Genomic DNA, 16,577 nt, shown 5'->3' on the forward strand with positions numbered 1-16,577 from the left:
GAGCGAGCCCGCTTCCCCGCTTTCATCAGTGCCCAGGCGCCCGTCCATTCTTCCCCTGGAATCCCACCCTCCGGCAGCCCTGGAGTCTGTCTGCCAGGGGCTGGAAGCACCAGCTGATTGGTGTGCTGACAAGGTTTGCTCGGGGCTCGGCTCCTGTTGAACTTAGCCCTGGAGGTTTGGCGGGGTGAGTGCGGCCCACGGAGAAGCCTGAACCTTCATATTCCAGTCTCCGGGGACGGAGGTGGGCTGGCCGGGCGGACCGCCCCGCCGGTGACCGCACCGCTCACCGCCGCCATTTACCCAGCATCGCCGAGAACGGTGTGCACTGCGCGGCACGGGCGTGCGCACACACATGAAGGACACGGTGTGTTGCATGCAGCTCGCGGTTACGGAGGGGTTAGTGCCGGAGCCTGGCACCGCGGGCAGGCAGAGCGTGCGAGGACACACACGTTCTCCGGCGCCTTTGTGTTGTGTTTATTAGATTAACGGCTGCTTTTCCTCGTGCCTGTATCTGGCTGCCCCCGGGTTGCTCTGTGTTTGGAGAAGCAGTCCTCTCGGGGTGGAGACCGCGGCTTGGAGTCTGGCTGGGCGCAGAGGCCAGCGGCCGGCAAACTGGGGATGTAACCTCTCAGATCCACCCGGACCAGCAGGCTGCCACCACCCTGCCTCTGCCGCCGGCCGCGGTGGACCGAGCTGCCGCTGCACGAGGTCTGCCCCCTGCTGGTCGTGGAGCATGAGGAAGCCGGAGGCACCAAGAGGCGGCTTTTCTCACCTGGCCTCCGCCTGGCCTTGTCCTGTCCACCCCTGTCACCTCCCAGAGTCAATGTAGAGAAAACTGTCTTCTACTCAACTGCGAGGACCACGGTCCGGACAGGGGCGGCCCACTCAGTGACGGGCGGCCGCGGGAGCAGCCTCCTGGAGTCCTGGTTCCCCCGCGTCTGTGAAGTGGGGGCGGCCCAAAGGAGCCCCGGCTCTTCCCTCTACCTCGGTTTTCAAAGCCCAAACTGCTGTCGATTCCAAAGACAACGCGCAGATTTCATGGTCTAGACCAGTGTTCCCCAAACTTCTGACATGCGGGCACCCCTTCTATAATTTTCGTAACGCTGAGTACCCCTCGTACTCATGAGAACGCAGAATTAGGCGAGGTAAGCACGGTGCAGTGCATATCCCCACCAAACTCCGGTGCAACGCATACCCCACCAGACTCTTCCCCACCCCTGGGGGGACGCGGACCACACTTTGGGAAACACTGGTGTCGACTAACCCTGGGACGCACGTGGGTCTCTCAGTAACTCTGAGACGCTCTGGGAATTCAGCTTGCAGGACGGGAACTGCGTACAAAGTAACTCAGTCAACACAAGGATGGAATCTTTTTATATATATATTTTTTTTTTTAATTGATTTTTTACAGAGAGGAAGAGAGAGGGATAGTTAGAAACATCGATGAGAGAGAAACATCAATCAGCTGCCTCTTGCACACCCCCTACTGGGGATGTGCCCACAACCAAGGTACATGCCCTTGACCTTTCAGTCCGCAGACCGACGCTCTATCCACTAAGCCAAACCGGTTTCGGCAAGGATGGAATCTTGCAAAAGAACGGTTTACCAGGGACTCAGGACTCAATGAAGAGAAAAAGTTGTAGAGTTGCCTGGCCAGCGCGGCAGCGACTTAGGAACCAGGTCACGGTTCAATTCGGAGACCCCAGTTCAGTTCCCGTCCGGCGCAGGCCTGGGCTTCGGGCTCCAGCCCCAGCGGGGGAGGGGGGAGAGGAGGCAGCTGGGGGTGGAGCCCGGCGCAGTATTAAATATTAAATGTGTGCCGTGGTGCCTGGAGAGAGGCAGCCGATCAACGATTCTCTCATCACTCATGTTTGTATCTCTCTCTCCCTCTCCCTTCCTCTCTGAAATCAAGAAAACATCTTTTAAAAGAAAAGCTGTAAAGTTCATGCGCACGTCTCCGGTCTAACTGCTTTAACACCAGCTGTGCTGACTGGAGTGTGGTCAGAACCAGCAAGTTCCCAACACAGAGCTCCGAGCAGGCGAAGAGGCGACAGCCCCGAAGGGACCGGGGACCCTGCACCCGGATCCCGCCTCAGCGCGCCGCCTCTGAGTGTTGGCAGGGGTGCGACATGGGCGGCTTCTCTGGCCACGTCCTTAAAAACCTCCCCAAACGAATGAACGGTTTCAGCGTGTACGACTCTCCTGCCGGCTCCCGGCATTGGGCCCTGCGCCTTCGCTCTCCCCGGGGCCTTGTCCAGCTTCCGCAGTTCACGAGCACTGCCACCTGCCTCTCCATTTCCTTTGTTTCAACCTCTGTCATCAAGACCTAATGTCCAGGTGGATGACATATTTATATATATATTACTGGTTCCAGAGAGGACGGGAGAGGGAGACAGAAACATCAGTGATGGGTGATGGGAGAGAATCACTGATCAGCTGCCTCCTGCACCCTCCACACTGGGGGTCGAGCCCGCAGCCCAGGCAGGGGCCCTTGACCAGAATCAAAACCCAGGGACTTTCAGTCCGCAGGCCACTGAGCCACACCGGCTAGGACAGGGTAGATGACATTTTAAACACTTAGATGTGTTATACACAGTAACATTCACAGAGAGTAAGCGTACAGTTTGATGAACTCTGGCAAATATATGTCAACAATGCTGCAATGAGATGTAGCCCATTCCCATCACCCCAGAATCTTTCCCATGCCCATTTTTGGTCAACCCCTTGCCATTCCCAGAAGCCACTGACTTTTGCCCCTATAGATTAGTTTAATTTATTTTTGAACCTCATGTAAATGGGATTCCTATGTATGCTCTCTCCTGCCCGGCTTCTTTCACTCTGCGCAATGCCTGTGACACTTACCTCTGTTGTTGCACATACCAGCAGCTTGTTCCTTCATTGTTGAGTAGTATTAGATTATACTAATTTCTTTACCTGTTCACTTCATTATGTACAATTGGGGTGCTTCTTTTTTTGGGCTATTATAAATCAATCTCTTATGAATATTCTTATACACATCTTGCAAATGACTTTTCAAAACACAATTTCTTTTAAAAAATATTTTTATTTATTTCAGAGAGGAAGAGAAAGGGAGAGATAAAAACATCAACGATGATGCCGAAGCCGGTTTGGCTCAGTGGTAGAGCATCGGTCTGCGGACTGAAAGGTCCCAGGTTCTATTCCGGTCAAGGGCATGTACATTGGTTGCGGGCACATCCCCAGTAGGGGGTGTGGTGTGCAAGAGGCAACTGGTCGATGTTTCTCTCTCATCAACGTGTCTAGCTCTCTATCTCTCTCCTTTCCTCTCTGTAAGAAAAATCAATAAAATATATTTTTTAAAAAAATCAACGATGAGAGAGAATCATTGATTGGCTGCTTCCTCCAAGCCCCCTACTGGGGATCGAGTCCACAGCCCAGCATGTGCCCTGACCGGGAATCTAACCATGACTTCCTGGTTCATGGGTGGACGCTCAGCCACTGAGCCACTCGGGCTGGGCTCAGTACTTGGTTTCCCAGTTGCTTCACCTTGTCCACTCCGACCATAACCTTGACTACATGACTACACTTTGGATCTTACCACCGTGGAAGCTGTTCTACTTTAGAGGCTTATCACCTCGTACACAGAAACATAGGGCATTACTGTCATAGCCACTTTTTTGTTTTGTTTTGTTTTGTTTTTGTAAAATGTATTTTTATTGTTGAGAGTAATACAGAGGTCTCCCTTTTCCCCCACTGACCTCTCCCTGGCCACTCCCACCCCCAGCACATGCCCTTACCACCCTATAGTCTGTGTCCGTTGGTTATGCTTATATGCATGCATACAAGTCCTTTGATTGGTCTCTTATCCCACCCCACCCCCCACCCTCCTCTGCCTTCCCTCTGAGCTTTTAAAAAAAATTTTTTTTAAAATCAATCTTTATTGTTCATATTATTACAAAGGTTCCTCATTTCTTCCCCCCTCCACCAGGTTCCCACCCCACCCGCCGCCCCCTCCCCACCCCCCATTGTCCTCATCCCATAGGTGCACAGTTTATGTTCAGTCTCTTCCTACATCCACCACTCCCCCTTTCCCCGAGAACTGTCAGTCCACTCCCCTCCTGTATCACCGATTCTACTACAATCAACAGCTAATATTGTTCATCAGGTTTTTCAATCTCCTTTTTGTTGTTGTTGTTGTTGTTTTTTGTTTTTTAAAAAATATATTTTATTGATTTTATACAGAGAGGAAGGGAGAGAGATAGAGAGTTAGAAACATCGATGAGAGCTGGGGAGGGAGGGGATGCGTGGGAGGGAGGGAGGGGGGAAAATCAATAAAATATGTAAAAAGAAAGAAAGAAAGAAAGAAAGAAAGAAAGAAAAAAAAAAGAAACATCGATGAGAGAGAGTCATCGATCAGCTGCCTCTTGCACACCCCCTAACCGGGATGTGCCCGCAACCAAGGTACATGCCCTTGACCAGAGTCAAACCTGGAACCCTTCAATACGCAGTCCGACGCTCTATCCATTGAGCCAAACCCGTCCCGGCTGTTGTTGTTGTTTTTTTTAATTAATAAACTTTGACACTTCTAAGAATAAATTTTAAAATCTAATAATTTTAAACCTTGTTTTTTTCTGCCCTGGGAATTGAGAAGCAAACTTGTTTACATGTAATCTTGCCCTTAGGCTATCAAAAGGTGTAGCCATTCAAGTGTAAATGGACACATTGTTTAAACATAGCTGCTGGTTGGAATTGGATTACCTGTTCTGGGTGGGAAGGGCTTGTCCTCCCCTTTCTCCATTAAAAGTAAGGTGTTAGCTTTAAAACCTCTTTTTGTCAAGAGACCTTAAACTTTCAGAACTTTAAATTTTTCAGGTAGCAAATCAATTACTTAGCATTTTCTCATATCAATAATACCTCCACATGCCCAAGGATACACTTCCCACAAAAGACATTTCCAAATAGATTAACCAACCTCATCCAGGCCCTACACAAGGCACTCACAGATCAACACCCCAGCGCTATACTAACACATCCAGATTTAAGCCTTCATCACTTGATTCAGCAGACCCTCAAGTTCCCCCAAAAGTTTCCAGCCATGTCTGAGAGGCAGCCCAGGGGCGTGGGCAGGAGAGGAGCGAGCTGTTCCGGACCTGGATGCTCAGGGCCTGGCTTCTGTTGCTCTGATCTGCTCCACAACCAGCTGCTCCGGGTCTGGCCACTGCCACTCCCGGCCTGGCTGCTGCTGCTCCGGGCCTGGCTGCTCCCAACCCGGCTGCTCTGGGCCCGGCTGCTCCGGGCCCGGCCACTCCGGGCCTGGCCGCTCCCGACCTGGCTGCTCCGGGCTTGGTTGCTGCTGCTCTGGGCCTGGCTGCTCTTGACCCAGCTGCTCTTGGCCTGGCTGCCCCTGGCCTGGCCGCTCCTGGCCTGGCTGCTGCTGCTCTGGACCCGGCTGCTCTGGGTCCGGCCGCTCTGGGCCTGGCCACTCCCCACCTGGCTGCTCCCGGCCTGGATGCTCCGGGCTTGGCTGCTGCTGTTCTGGGCCTGGCTGCTCCCGACCCGGCTGCTCCGGGCCTGGGTGCTCCTGGCCTGGCCTGGCCACCCTGGGCTTGGCCTCCTCCGCCCCAGGCCTGGCTGCCACTGCTCCAGGTCTGGCTGCTCCGGGCCTGGCTGCTGCTGCTCTGGGGCCTGGCTACTGCTGCTCCGGGCCCGGCTACCACTGCCTTGTGCCTGGCCACTCTGGGCCTGGCCGCCGCCGTTCCAACATTCTGTCTTTTTTTTTTTTAAACGCATTTATGTTGCAATGTTGGCTGCTGAGTTGAGTTCTGTCTTAGTCTTCGATTTTTCAAGATCTTCTTTGTATTCTTTCTTAAGTAATTTTACTATCTTTTGCTATATCTTGATTTCTTCACATTGAAAACTTCTTTGGTTTCTTCCTCCTCATCCTGTAAGCTCAGCAGGCTGGCCTGTGGCACCCCTTTGTTCTCCGCGGGCTCCTGCACTGCTTCAGCCTGTTGCCGGGGTCGGCGCCGCCCAGGAAGCAGCCCCCGGCCTCAGCTCCGTGGCCCGCGCTCAGCGGTCGAAGGCCCAGGGGCACCCCCCTCCTGGGGGGCCCCGTCGCCCGGCTGGCCGGTGTCCGGCAGGGGCTCCTGCTCCTCATCGCTTTCCTCCAGTCTGGAGCTTTTTTCTCCTTCCCACTAGGGCAGTCTAACATCAGAGTCAACAGACTGTCCTCTGCGCACAGTGTGTGCAACTCCGGGGGCTCTGCCCCTCGCCACTCCCCTGGGACTCCGCCTCACAGCCCCATCTCCCTCTGTTTGAGCCTGGGTCCCCACGGTCTGGCCTAGAACTGGGGTTCAGAGCAGTCGGAACTGGGGCTCAGCACAGCTGGAGGTTTTGTTTCCTTCCTGCCAGGGCAATCTAGCATCAGAGTCAACATTCCGTCCTCTGTGTGCAATGTGCGTGACTCCAGGGGCTCCGCTTTTCTCCTCTCCCCTAGGATTCCCCCTGCCTGAGCCTGGGTCCCCAGGGTCTGGCCCAGAACTGGGGCTCAGTGCTGCCAGTTCTGGGGTTCAGCCCAGTCCGGGGGTTTTATTTCCTTCCTGCTAGGGAACGCCAGGCAGGCAACCAGCCCTCTCCTCCTCTCCGGCTCCGTCCTCTCCGCATGCGTGCATGCGGGCGAGCAGCATGTCTCCGTACCTTAGGATTTTTCAGTTCCTCTGATTTTCCTTCTGGTTTTCTCTTTCCTTCTTGTAGAACTTTCAGTCAGTCGACTACCTGTAGCTCTGAGCAATGTCCATTTTATATTTTAGTTGTATTCCATTGAAATTGTTGTGTGCAGCTGTGGTTAGGTGTTTACCTGTGCAGCCATCTTGGATCCTCCCTATTGGAGAGTTTCTTTTTCCCCTCTGAGCTTTGATGGTCTGTTTGATGCTTCTATGTCTCTGGATCTATTTTTGTTTATCAGTGTATATTGTTTATTATATTTCACAAATGAGTGAGTTCATGTGATATTTATCTTTCTCTGACTGGCTTATTTCACTTCTCATAATGCTCTCCAGGTCCATCTATGCTGTTGCAAATAGTAGGAATTCCTTCCTTTTTACAGCAGCATAATATTCCATTGTGTAGGTATACCACAGTTTTCTAATCCACTCATCTGCTTATAGGCACTTAGGCTGTTTCCAAATTTTAGATATGGCCAATAGTGCTGCTATGAACATAGGGGTGCATATATCCTTTCTGATTGCGTTTCTGATTTCTTGGAATATATTCTTAGAAGTGGGATAACTGGGTCATATGGCAGTTCCATTATTAATTTTTAAAGGAAACTCCATACTGTTTTCCATAATGGCTGTACCAGTCTGCATTCCCACCAGCAATGCACAAGGGTTCCTTTTTCTCCACATCCTCGCCAACACTTGTTGTTTGTTGATTTGTTGATGTTGGCCATTCTGACAGGTGTGAGGTGGTACCTCATTGTTGTTTTGATTTGCATTTCTCGGATAATTAGTGACTTTGAGCATGTTTTCATATGTGTCCTGGCCTTCTGTATGTCCTTTTGTTAAGTTGTATGAGTTCCCTGTAAATGTTGGAGATTAAACCCTTATCGGAGATAACATTGGCAAATATGTTCTCCCATACAGTGGGCTCTTTGTTGTTTTGTTGATGGTTTCTTTTGCGGTGCAGAAGCCTTTTATTTCTATGTTCCATTTGATTATTTTCTCTTTAGTTTCCATTGCCCTCGGACAGTGGTTCTCAAACTTCCTAACGCCACGACCCTTTACTACAGTTCATCATGTTGTGGTGACCCCAACCATACAATTATTTTCATTGCTAGCTCATAACTGTAATTTTTCAACTCTTATGAATCATTATGTAAGTATCTGTGTTTTCCAATAGTCTTAGGCGACCCTGCTAGTGGTTCTCGTGACCCACAGCTTGAGAACCGCTGCTGTAGAGCCTAAGACCATTGAAAAACACAAATATTTACATTACAATTCATTAACAGTAGCAAAATTACAGTTATGAGGTAGCAACAAAAACAACTTTATGGTTAGGGGTCACTACAACATGAGGAACTGTATTAAAGGGTAGGGGCATTAGGAAGGTTGAGAACCACTGCCGTAGAAGCTGTTTTGGTGAAGATATTGCTTTGGCATATTTTGCTGCATAAGGATTTCTCTAAGATTTTTGTGGCTTCCGTCTTAGATTTAAGTCCTTTATCCATTTTGAGTTTATTTTTGTGTATGGTGTAAGTTGGAGGTCTCGTTTTATTTATTTATTTATTTTGCATGTATCTGTCCAATTTTCCCAGAACCGTTTACTTAATTTTTAAAATTTTAAAAAATATATATTTTATTGATTTTTTTACAGAAAGGAAGAGAGAAGGATAGAGAGTTGGAAACATTGATGATAGAAAATCATCGATCAGCTGCCTCTTGCACACTCCCTCATGGGGATGTGCCTGCAACCAAGGTACATGCCCTTGACCGGAATCGAACCTGGGACATTGCAGTCTGCAGGCCGACACTCTATCCACTGAGCCAAACCGGTTTTGGCCCAGCACCGTTTATTGAAGAGACTGTCGTAACGCCATTGTGTGCTCTTGCCTCCTTTGTCAAACATTAATTGAACATAATGGCTGGAGTCAATTTCTGGGTTCTCTGTTCTGTACCATTGGTCTATATGTCTGTTATTGTGTCAGTACCAAGCAGTTTTGAGAGCCGTGGCTTGGTAATAGCTTGGTATCTGGTATTGTGATCCCTACAACATTGTTCTTCTTTCTCAGGATTGCTGGAGCTATTCAGGACCTTTTTTTATTTCAGATGAATTTTTGGAGGGTTTGTTCTAGATCTAAATATTTGTTGGTATCTTGAAGGGGATTGCATTGAATCTATAGATTGTTTTGGGTAGTATGGACTTTTTAATGATATTAATTCTATCAGTCCATGAACACAGTATGTTCTTCCATTTGTTTATGTCTTCCTCCATCTTTTTTCAATGTCTTGTAGTTTTCTGAGTACAGATTTTTACCTTCTTAGTAAGGTTTACTCCTAGGTATCTTAATTTTTTTGTTACAATGGTAAATGAGATTGTTTTAAAAACATTTTTTTTTCCTGTGAATTCATTATTGGTGTGTAAAAAAGCCATAGATTTCGGAGTGTTAATTTTGTATCCTGCTACATTGCCAAATTCATTTATTAAGTCTAGTAGTTTTTTGATGGAGTCTTTGGTATTTTATATGTACAATATCATGTCATCTGCGAATAATGGCAGTTTTACTTCTTTTCCAATTTGGATGCCTTTTATTTCTTCTTCTTGTCTGGTCATTATGGCTAGCACTTCCAGTACTATGTCAAACAAGAGTGGTGAGAGTGGGCATCCCTGTCTTGTTCCTGTTCTTAGGGGAAATGGTTTTAGTTTTGCCCATTGAGTATGATGTTGGCTGTGGATTTGTCATATATGGCTTTTATTATGTTGAGGTATGATCCTTATATTCCCACCTTGCTGAGAGTTTTTATCAAAAATGGGTGTTGGATTTTTTCAAATGCTTTTTCTGCATCAATTGATATGATTATGTGGTTTTTATCTCTCAATTTGTTTATGTGATGTATCACATTTATTGATTTGTAGATATTGTACCATCCTTGCATCCCCAGGATAAATCGTACTTGGTCATGGTGTATGATCTTTCTGATGTACTGCTGGATCCAATTTGCTAGAATTTTTTTGAGGATTTTGGCATCTGTTCATGAGGGATATTGGCCTATAATTCTCTTTCATTGTGTTGTCTTTATCTGGTTTTGGTGTTAGGGTGATGCTGGCTTGGAAGTGTTTCTTCCTCTTGAAGTTTTTGGAATAATATGAGGAGGATAGGTTTTAGTTCTTCCTGAGTATTTGGTAAAATTCCCCTGTGAAGCCATCTGGCCCCGGGCTTTTGTTTGTTGAAAGCTTTTTTATGACTACTTCAGTTTCTTCCATAGTTATTGGCCTATTGAGATTTATAGATTCTTCCTGATTGAGTTTTGGAAGGTTGTATTTTTCTAGGAATATGTCCATTTCCTCCAGATTGTCCAGTTTGTTGGAACAGAGTTGTTCATAGTATTTTTAAATAATCATTTGTATTTATGTGGGGTCTGTTGTTATTTCTCCTCTTTCATTTCTGATTTTGCTTATTTGGGTACTCTCTCTCTTTGCTTCTTGGTGAGTCTGGCTAGAGCTTCATCAATCTTGTTTATCCTTTCAAAGAACCAGCTCTTGATTTTGTTGACCTTTTGTATTTTGTTGTTGTTGTTGTTGTTGTTGCTATCGTTCTCTGTCATTTACCTCCACTCTGATCTTTATTATTTTCTTCCTTCTGCTTACACTGGGTTTTTCTTGTTGCTCTCTTTCTAACTCTTTGAGTTGTAGAGTTAGGTAACTTATTACCATTGTGTCTTGTTTTTTGCAGTAGGCTTGTAGAGCTATAAACGTCCCTCTCAAGACTGCTTTCGCTGTGTCCCATAGATTTTGGATTGTTGTGTTTTCATTGTCATTTGTTGCCATGATTTTTTTATTTCTTCTTTGATCTCTCTGGTAACCCAGTCATTATTTAATAGCATGTTATTTAGTCTCCAGGTGTTTGATTTTTTTTTGAATTGTTTTTATTGTAGTTGATTTCCAGTTTTATGCCATTGTGATCTGAGAAGATGCCTGATATGATTTCTATCTTCATGAATTTGAAGAGATTTTGCCTGTGACCCAATATATGGACTATCTTTGAAAACAACCCATGTGCACTTGAGAAGAATGTATATTCTATGGCTTTGGGGTGAAATATTCTGAATGTCAATTAATTCCATCTTACCTAGTGAGTCATTTAGGATTGATGTTTCTTTGCTGGTTTTTTGTTTAGAGGATTTGTCCAGTGATGTTAGTGGGGTTTAAAGTTCCCTACTATGACTGATTTGCTGTCAATCTCTCCCTTGATAGCCTCCAGAAGTTTTTTTTTTTTTTTTTTTTTTTTTAATGTATTTGGGTGTTCCTGTATTGGGTGCATATATACTTACCAGGGTTATTTCTTCTTCTTGGATTGCTCCCTTTAGTATTATGAAGTGCCCTTCTTTATCTCTTGTTATGTCCTTCACTTTGAAATCTAATTTGTCAGCTATAAGTATTGGTACCCCAGCTCTGTTTCCATTTTCATTCACCTGAAAAACCTTTTTCCATCCCTTCACCATCAGTCTGTGTGCATCTTTTTTTCTGAGGTGGGTTTCCTGTAGACAGCAGATATATGGGTCATGTTTTCTTATCCACTCAGTTACCCTATGTCTTTTGATTGGGGCATTTAATCCATTTCTATTTAAAGTTATTATTGATAGGTACTTGTTTGTCTCCATTTTTATTCTTTGTCCTTGTGTTCCTTCTTTGCTTCCTTTGTCTTCTTTTCACAGCAGACCCTTTAGCATTTCTTGCATTGCTGGTTTGGTTGTAATAAACTCCCTTAGTCCTTTTTTATCTGTGAAGCTCCTGATTTCAATTTTGATTGGTAGCCTTTCTGAACACAGTATTCTTGGATTCAGGCCCTTCCTTTGCATGACTTTGTATATTTCATCCCATTCCCTTCTGGCCTGATGTGTTTCTGTTGAGAAATCAGTCATTATTCTGATGGGGGATTCTTTGTATGTAACTTTCTGTCTCTCTCTGGCTGCTTTTAAGATCCTTACTTTGTTGTTGGTGTTTGCCAATTTAATTATAATGTGCATTGGAGTTGGTCTTTTGGGGTTAATTTTGTTTGGGACTCTGAGCTTCTTGGATTTGTGTGAGTTTTTTCTTCCCTATATAAGTTTTCTGTCATTATTTCTTCAAACAGGTTTCCTTTTTTCTTTTTCTTTTTAAAATATATTTCTTTATTGATTTCAGAGAGGAAGGGAGAAGGAGAGAGAGATAGAAACATCAATGATGAGAGAGAATCATTGATTGGCTGCCTCTTGCATGACCTCCACTGGGGATTGAGCCCACAACCAGGCATGTGCCCTGGCCAGAATCGAACCTGGAACCCTTGAGTCAGCAGGTTGACGCTCTATCCACTGAGCCAACTGGCTAGGGCTGGACAGGTTTTCTATTCCTTGCTCAGTTTCCTTTCCTTATGTAACCTCTATTATGCGATGTTGTTTTGTTTCGTATTGTCCCAAAGTTCTTTTAGGCTCTCTCCTGCTTTTTAATTTTTTTTTTTCTAGAAGCTGCTCTGCTTGGGTAGTTTTTTCTACCTTGTCTTCTAGTTCACTGATGTGGTCCTCTGCTTCTTCTAGTCTACTGTTGATGCTTTTTATTGAGTTTTTATAGCAGTGATGTCATTTTTCATTTCTTCTTGGTTCTTCATTTCCTCTTGGTTCTTACACATATTTTGAATTTGTCTTCCATTCTTTTCATCCCTCTTATGACCATTTCTCTGAATTCTTTCTCTGACAGATTGCTTGCCTCCATTTTGTTTACTTTCTTTTCTGGTGATGCCTGCTTTTCTTTCATATGCAGGCTATTTCTTTGTCTCCCCATGGTCTCTCTTCTCCAGGTGTCTGGTTATATAGTTCTCTCTCTTCTGCATTGATTTAAAAGCACAAAATACAACACAACAAGGCACAACACAAAAGGCACTGAACACAAATGTATTCACTATACTAATAACCCCAAATAAAGGTGACCACCAGAGAAAAGAGAATTAGGGGATAAGAAAGAAAGAAGGGGAGGGGGGTAAGGGTAAAAAAAAAGAGTGCAAAAATGGAATTGGGTAAAGGAAAAAAAAGTAAGAGAGAAAAAAAAGAATTAAAAAGAGGGGAAAGAACTATTTATATGGGGAGAAAAATCCAATAGAGCAGTCTCTAATCCCAACTAATGCCAGCAACAAACACCTAGAGATGAATGCAAACTACAAACAACAATATCAAGGGAGGCAGGAAAAACAGAAGCAAGAAACAAACAACAACAACAAGAAAAAGCGAAATAATTTCACAAACAAGCATAAAAATATATATAATCAACAATGAAGCAAACAACAACAAAAGGACAGAGAGAGAAATTTTGGATAGTGAAGAAAGAGAAGAGAGAGGTGTGTATGGACTTGGAGCAGGGGATTGGAAATTAGATATATAAATAGGGTGAAATTTTAACAGGGGGTAAAAAGAACGCATAGGAAAAATCTAAAGCAGGAATAGGGTAAGAGAAACAGGACAACAAAAGGGAAAAAGTGAGGAAGAGTGTGCTGGCATAAAGGTAAAGTCGAGCTAGAGTAAAATGATGCTAAAGGAAAATGAAAATAGAAGTAAAAGAAAGAGAAAATAAACTGACACTTAAAAAAAGTAAAATAGTAGAAGTAATAATACTGATTAAAAATAAAAATGTAATAGTTAAAAAGGCACAATGGATGAAGACGCTGGGAGGTGAGGGCATGTATGGGAATGGGGCGGCAGGGCGATGGGGAGATACGGACACATGTAATACCTTAATCAATAAAAAAAGTGAAAAGTCTAAAGCAGGAAGGGTCAGCACTGGGCTTTGGCCTTTGAAACTGATACTATGCAACAAAATAGCCCAGAGGAAAGCATGGGGGTCCTAAATTAATGAGAGGTCCAATTAGAAGGGGTCAGGTTCAAACAAAGAACTGCAGCTAAGACTGGAGGTAAAATGGCAGCAGGCAAGATTTTTATTTTATTTTTGCCATTAGAGAGAGCAGGCTTTTCCCATTTGGGGACCCCTCCTCAGGGGGTCTCCTTTGGGAAACCTCTGCCCAGGTGGAGTTTGTGTATGCTTCCAATAAACTTCTACACTTTAATTAAAGAAATCTGTTAGGCCACGAATTGATTCTTCTTGTCATCTTCGTCAGACAAGAAGCCATGAGAAGCCTGTACCCCGAATCCCATGTTTCACCAGTGTCAGCACAAGCTGATGAGGAAGTGAGGCTGGACCCAGAGGGGGAGGAGATGAGCAAAAGGGGAAGTTTGGGGGGGCTCCCAGGAGGCTGTGGGAGAGGAGAGCCATCAGAGACACAGCCAGCTTGTCTGTCTCCACCAGCATCTGCTGAGCCATGAGCCAAGCCCGGGATTTACAGGGTAGGTGGACAGGATAGGCAGAAGCCTCCAAAGTCAGCAGGACTCCCAGCTGGCGGGGCTGTGGCTGAGCATCGACCTCTGGGCCAGGAGGTCACGGTCCAGTTCCAATTGGGGCACACGCTCCGGTTACGGGCTTGATCCTCACTGAGGGGGAGGGGGGAAGGCAGCCAATCAATGATTCTCTCTCATCATTGATGTTCCTATCTTTCCCTCTTCTTTCCTCTCTGAAATCAATTTTTAAAAATATATTTTTTAAACTGAGCAAGAGTGACAGATGTGGCCAGGGGACCAGGAGGGCAGTTACTGGCCTGAGACAGCGATGCCGGGCCGGGGGCAGTGGGTACCTTGACTTTTGTGCCCCTCAGGAGGAAAGGCCTTTGGGCTGCTGAGGGCCCAGCAGGAAGAGAAACTGGATGAAATCAATAAGGTAAGAGGGAACTAAGGGGCTGGGCTGGGGCTGGGGGAAGGGCCTGGACAGAGGGCCCACTGGCTCTGGCTCTCCCACAGCAATTCCTGGATGACCCCAAATACAGCAGTGATGAGGATCTCCTCTCCAAACTGGAAGCCTTCAAGAGTGAGGGGAAAGCTGTAGGGGTGGATGGGAGGCGAGCGGGGAGGATTTCCCCAAAGCAGAGGGGGCGGGAGAGCAGAGACACAGTGCCCCTGTGGCCGAGGAAGGAAGACTGCCTCCGCTGCCCCGGCTCAGCCCCTTCCCTGGCCGGCCCCTCGCAGCCGCCCCCGCAGTGCAGTTCGGATGCCTTCACAGGGCCCTTCAACCAAGCCGCCTCCCCGCCTGGCCCTCCTTCTCCCACGCTCCCTACCTAGCATTCCTAGCAACCCCTTCTCAGTTCCCTGCCCTTCCAGCCAGAGCTTACCTCTGCTTTCTCCCCTCACCCAGAGAAATACATGGAGTTTGACCAGAATGGAAACGGAGACATTGGTGAGAAAAGGGGGGTCTGGGGAGTGCGCAGACCCAGGGGGCGGTCCCTCCGCCGTGCTCCATCGGATGGGAAAGAGCCCACTACAGGATTAGAGGAGGGACTGGGAATTGGCGGCACAGGAGAGCGAGATCCCCTCTTCTCACCCCATCCTTTACCTCCAGATATCATGTCTCTGAAGCGAATGTTGGAGAAACTTGGGGTACCCAAGACCCACCTGGAGCTAAAGAAATTAATCAGGGAGGTTTCCGGCAGCTCTGCGGAGACTTTCAACTACTCCGACTTTCTCAGGATGATGTTGGGCAAGAGATCTGCCATCCTAAAAATGTGAGGGGCTGCTGTGGGGGAGCCAGGCGCAGGGTGGCCCGCAGTCCAGTCCCAACCCCCTGTCCTGCCGGTTTCCTCCCACGACACTCAGCATCCACTTCTCCCGTCCACGGTCTTATCCCATCCCTGGTGCTGGTCCCACAGCCCACAGCACTCCCACCTCGACACCCTCATCTTCTTCTGGACTTAATTCTTTCTCTCTCTCTCTCTCTCTCTCTCTCTCTCTCTCTCTCTCTCTCTCTTTTTTTTAAATATATTTTATTGATTTTTACAGAGAGGAAGAGAGAGAGATAGAGAGTTAGAAACATCGATGAGAAAGAGTCATCAATCAGCTGCCTCTTGCACACCCCCTCCTGGGGATGTGCCTGCAACCAAGGTACATGCCCTTGACCAGAATCGAACCCGGGACCTTTCAGTCCCCCAGCCAACGCTCTATCCATTGAGCCAAACCGGTTTCGGCTGGACTTAATTCTCTTGAGAGGACTGTTCCCTGACCCTGTGTCTCTTCCCGTCTCAACCAGGATCCTAATGTATGAAGAGAAAGCAAAGGAGCCGGAGAAGCCAACCTGTCCTCCAGCCAAGAAAACTGTCTCTGAGTTGCCCTGATTTGTGATGGGATTTGTGATGGGATTGAAGGGGCTTCTAGTGACCCCAACACGAGAAAAGAAGACAAAACTGTGAGCCAGAGTTGAACTAAAATAAATTCTTCTCCTTCTCCAGAGGAAGTCAACTTGCTCTCTGTGGGGATTTTCCCGGGGTTGGGAAAAAGTGAAGCATCTTTGAGGAAGGGCAGCAAGAATTTGCTGAAATGAACAATGTATCTACTACAGCAGGTGGTTTTTTGTTTTGTTTTGTTTTAATTCTCACCAGAGGATATGTTTATTGATTTTTAATTATTTTTTAGAGAGAGAAACATTGATGTGAGAAAGAAACATCCATCGGTTGCCTCTCCTATGCACCCCAATAGGGATTGAACCTGAAACCTTTTAGTGCATGGGACAACACTCAACCCTCCAGGGCTCCAGCAAATGATTGTGTATGCAAGGGAGATTCCAGATGTATAAGACAGCCTTGACCTTAAGGAAGTTAGGGGGTATGAAAAGACAGGTCCGGGAAAGAGAGAGAGAGAGAGAGAGAGAGAGAGAGAGAGAGAGAGAGAGAGAGAGAGGGAGGAAAGAAGGAAGGAAGGAAGGAAGGAAGGAAGGGAAAGAGAATGGAAGGAAATGAAGGGAGGAGGAAGGAAGGAAGG

General features: G+C 46.5%; 1 protein-coding gene and 1 long non-coding RNA gene across 3 annotated transcripts in view; one reads left to right on the forward strand and one right to left on the reverse strand.

Moving 5' to 3' along the window:
* LOC123652193 overlaps positions 1-7,865 on the reverse strand; it is a 30,284-nt gene extending 22,419 nt beyond the window's left edge. The window contains exon 1 of the long non-coding RNA XR_006741358.1: positions 7,727-7,865. This is a non-coding gene — a long non-coding RNA (uncharacterized LOC123652193). The remainder of the gene's footprint in view (positions 1-7,726) is intronic.
* Positions 7,866-13,944: 6,079 nt separating this feature from the next.
* On the forward strand, positions 13,945-15,986 carry AIF1 (allograft inflammatory factor 1). Of its 2 annotated transcripts, XM_036434531.2 has the most exons (6): positions 13,945-14,063; positions 14,429-14,490; positions 14,571-14,637; positions 14,962-15,003; positions 15,166-15,328; positions 15,850-15,986. In XM_036434531.2, exons 1-6 carry the CDS (start codon positions 14,039-14,041, stop codon positions 15,932-15,934), a joined length of 444 nt encoding a protein of 147 aa, XP_036290424.1. In that variant the 5' UTR covers positions 13,945-14,038; the 3' UTR covers positions 15,935-15,986. The 2 variants fall into 2 exon arrangements, with proteins under 2 accessions (XP_036290424.1, XP_036290425.1); XM_036434532.2 differs by lacking the exon at positions 14,962-15,003.
* The last annotated feature ends 591 nt before the right edge of the window (positions 15,987-16,577 follow it).

Source organism: Pipistrellus kuhlii, unplaced genomic scaffold (genome assembly GCF_014108245.1).
Source record: "Pipistrellus kuhlii isolate mPipKuh1 unplaced genomic scaffold, mPipKuh1.p scaffold_m20_p_125, whole genome shotgun sequence".
NCBI classification, from domain to species: Eukaryota; Metazoa; Chordata; class Mammalia; order Chiroptera; family Vespertilionidae; genus Pipistrellus; species Pipistrellus kuhlii.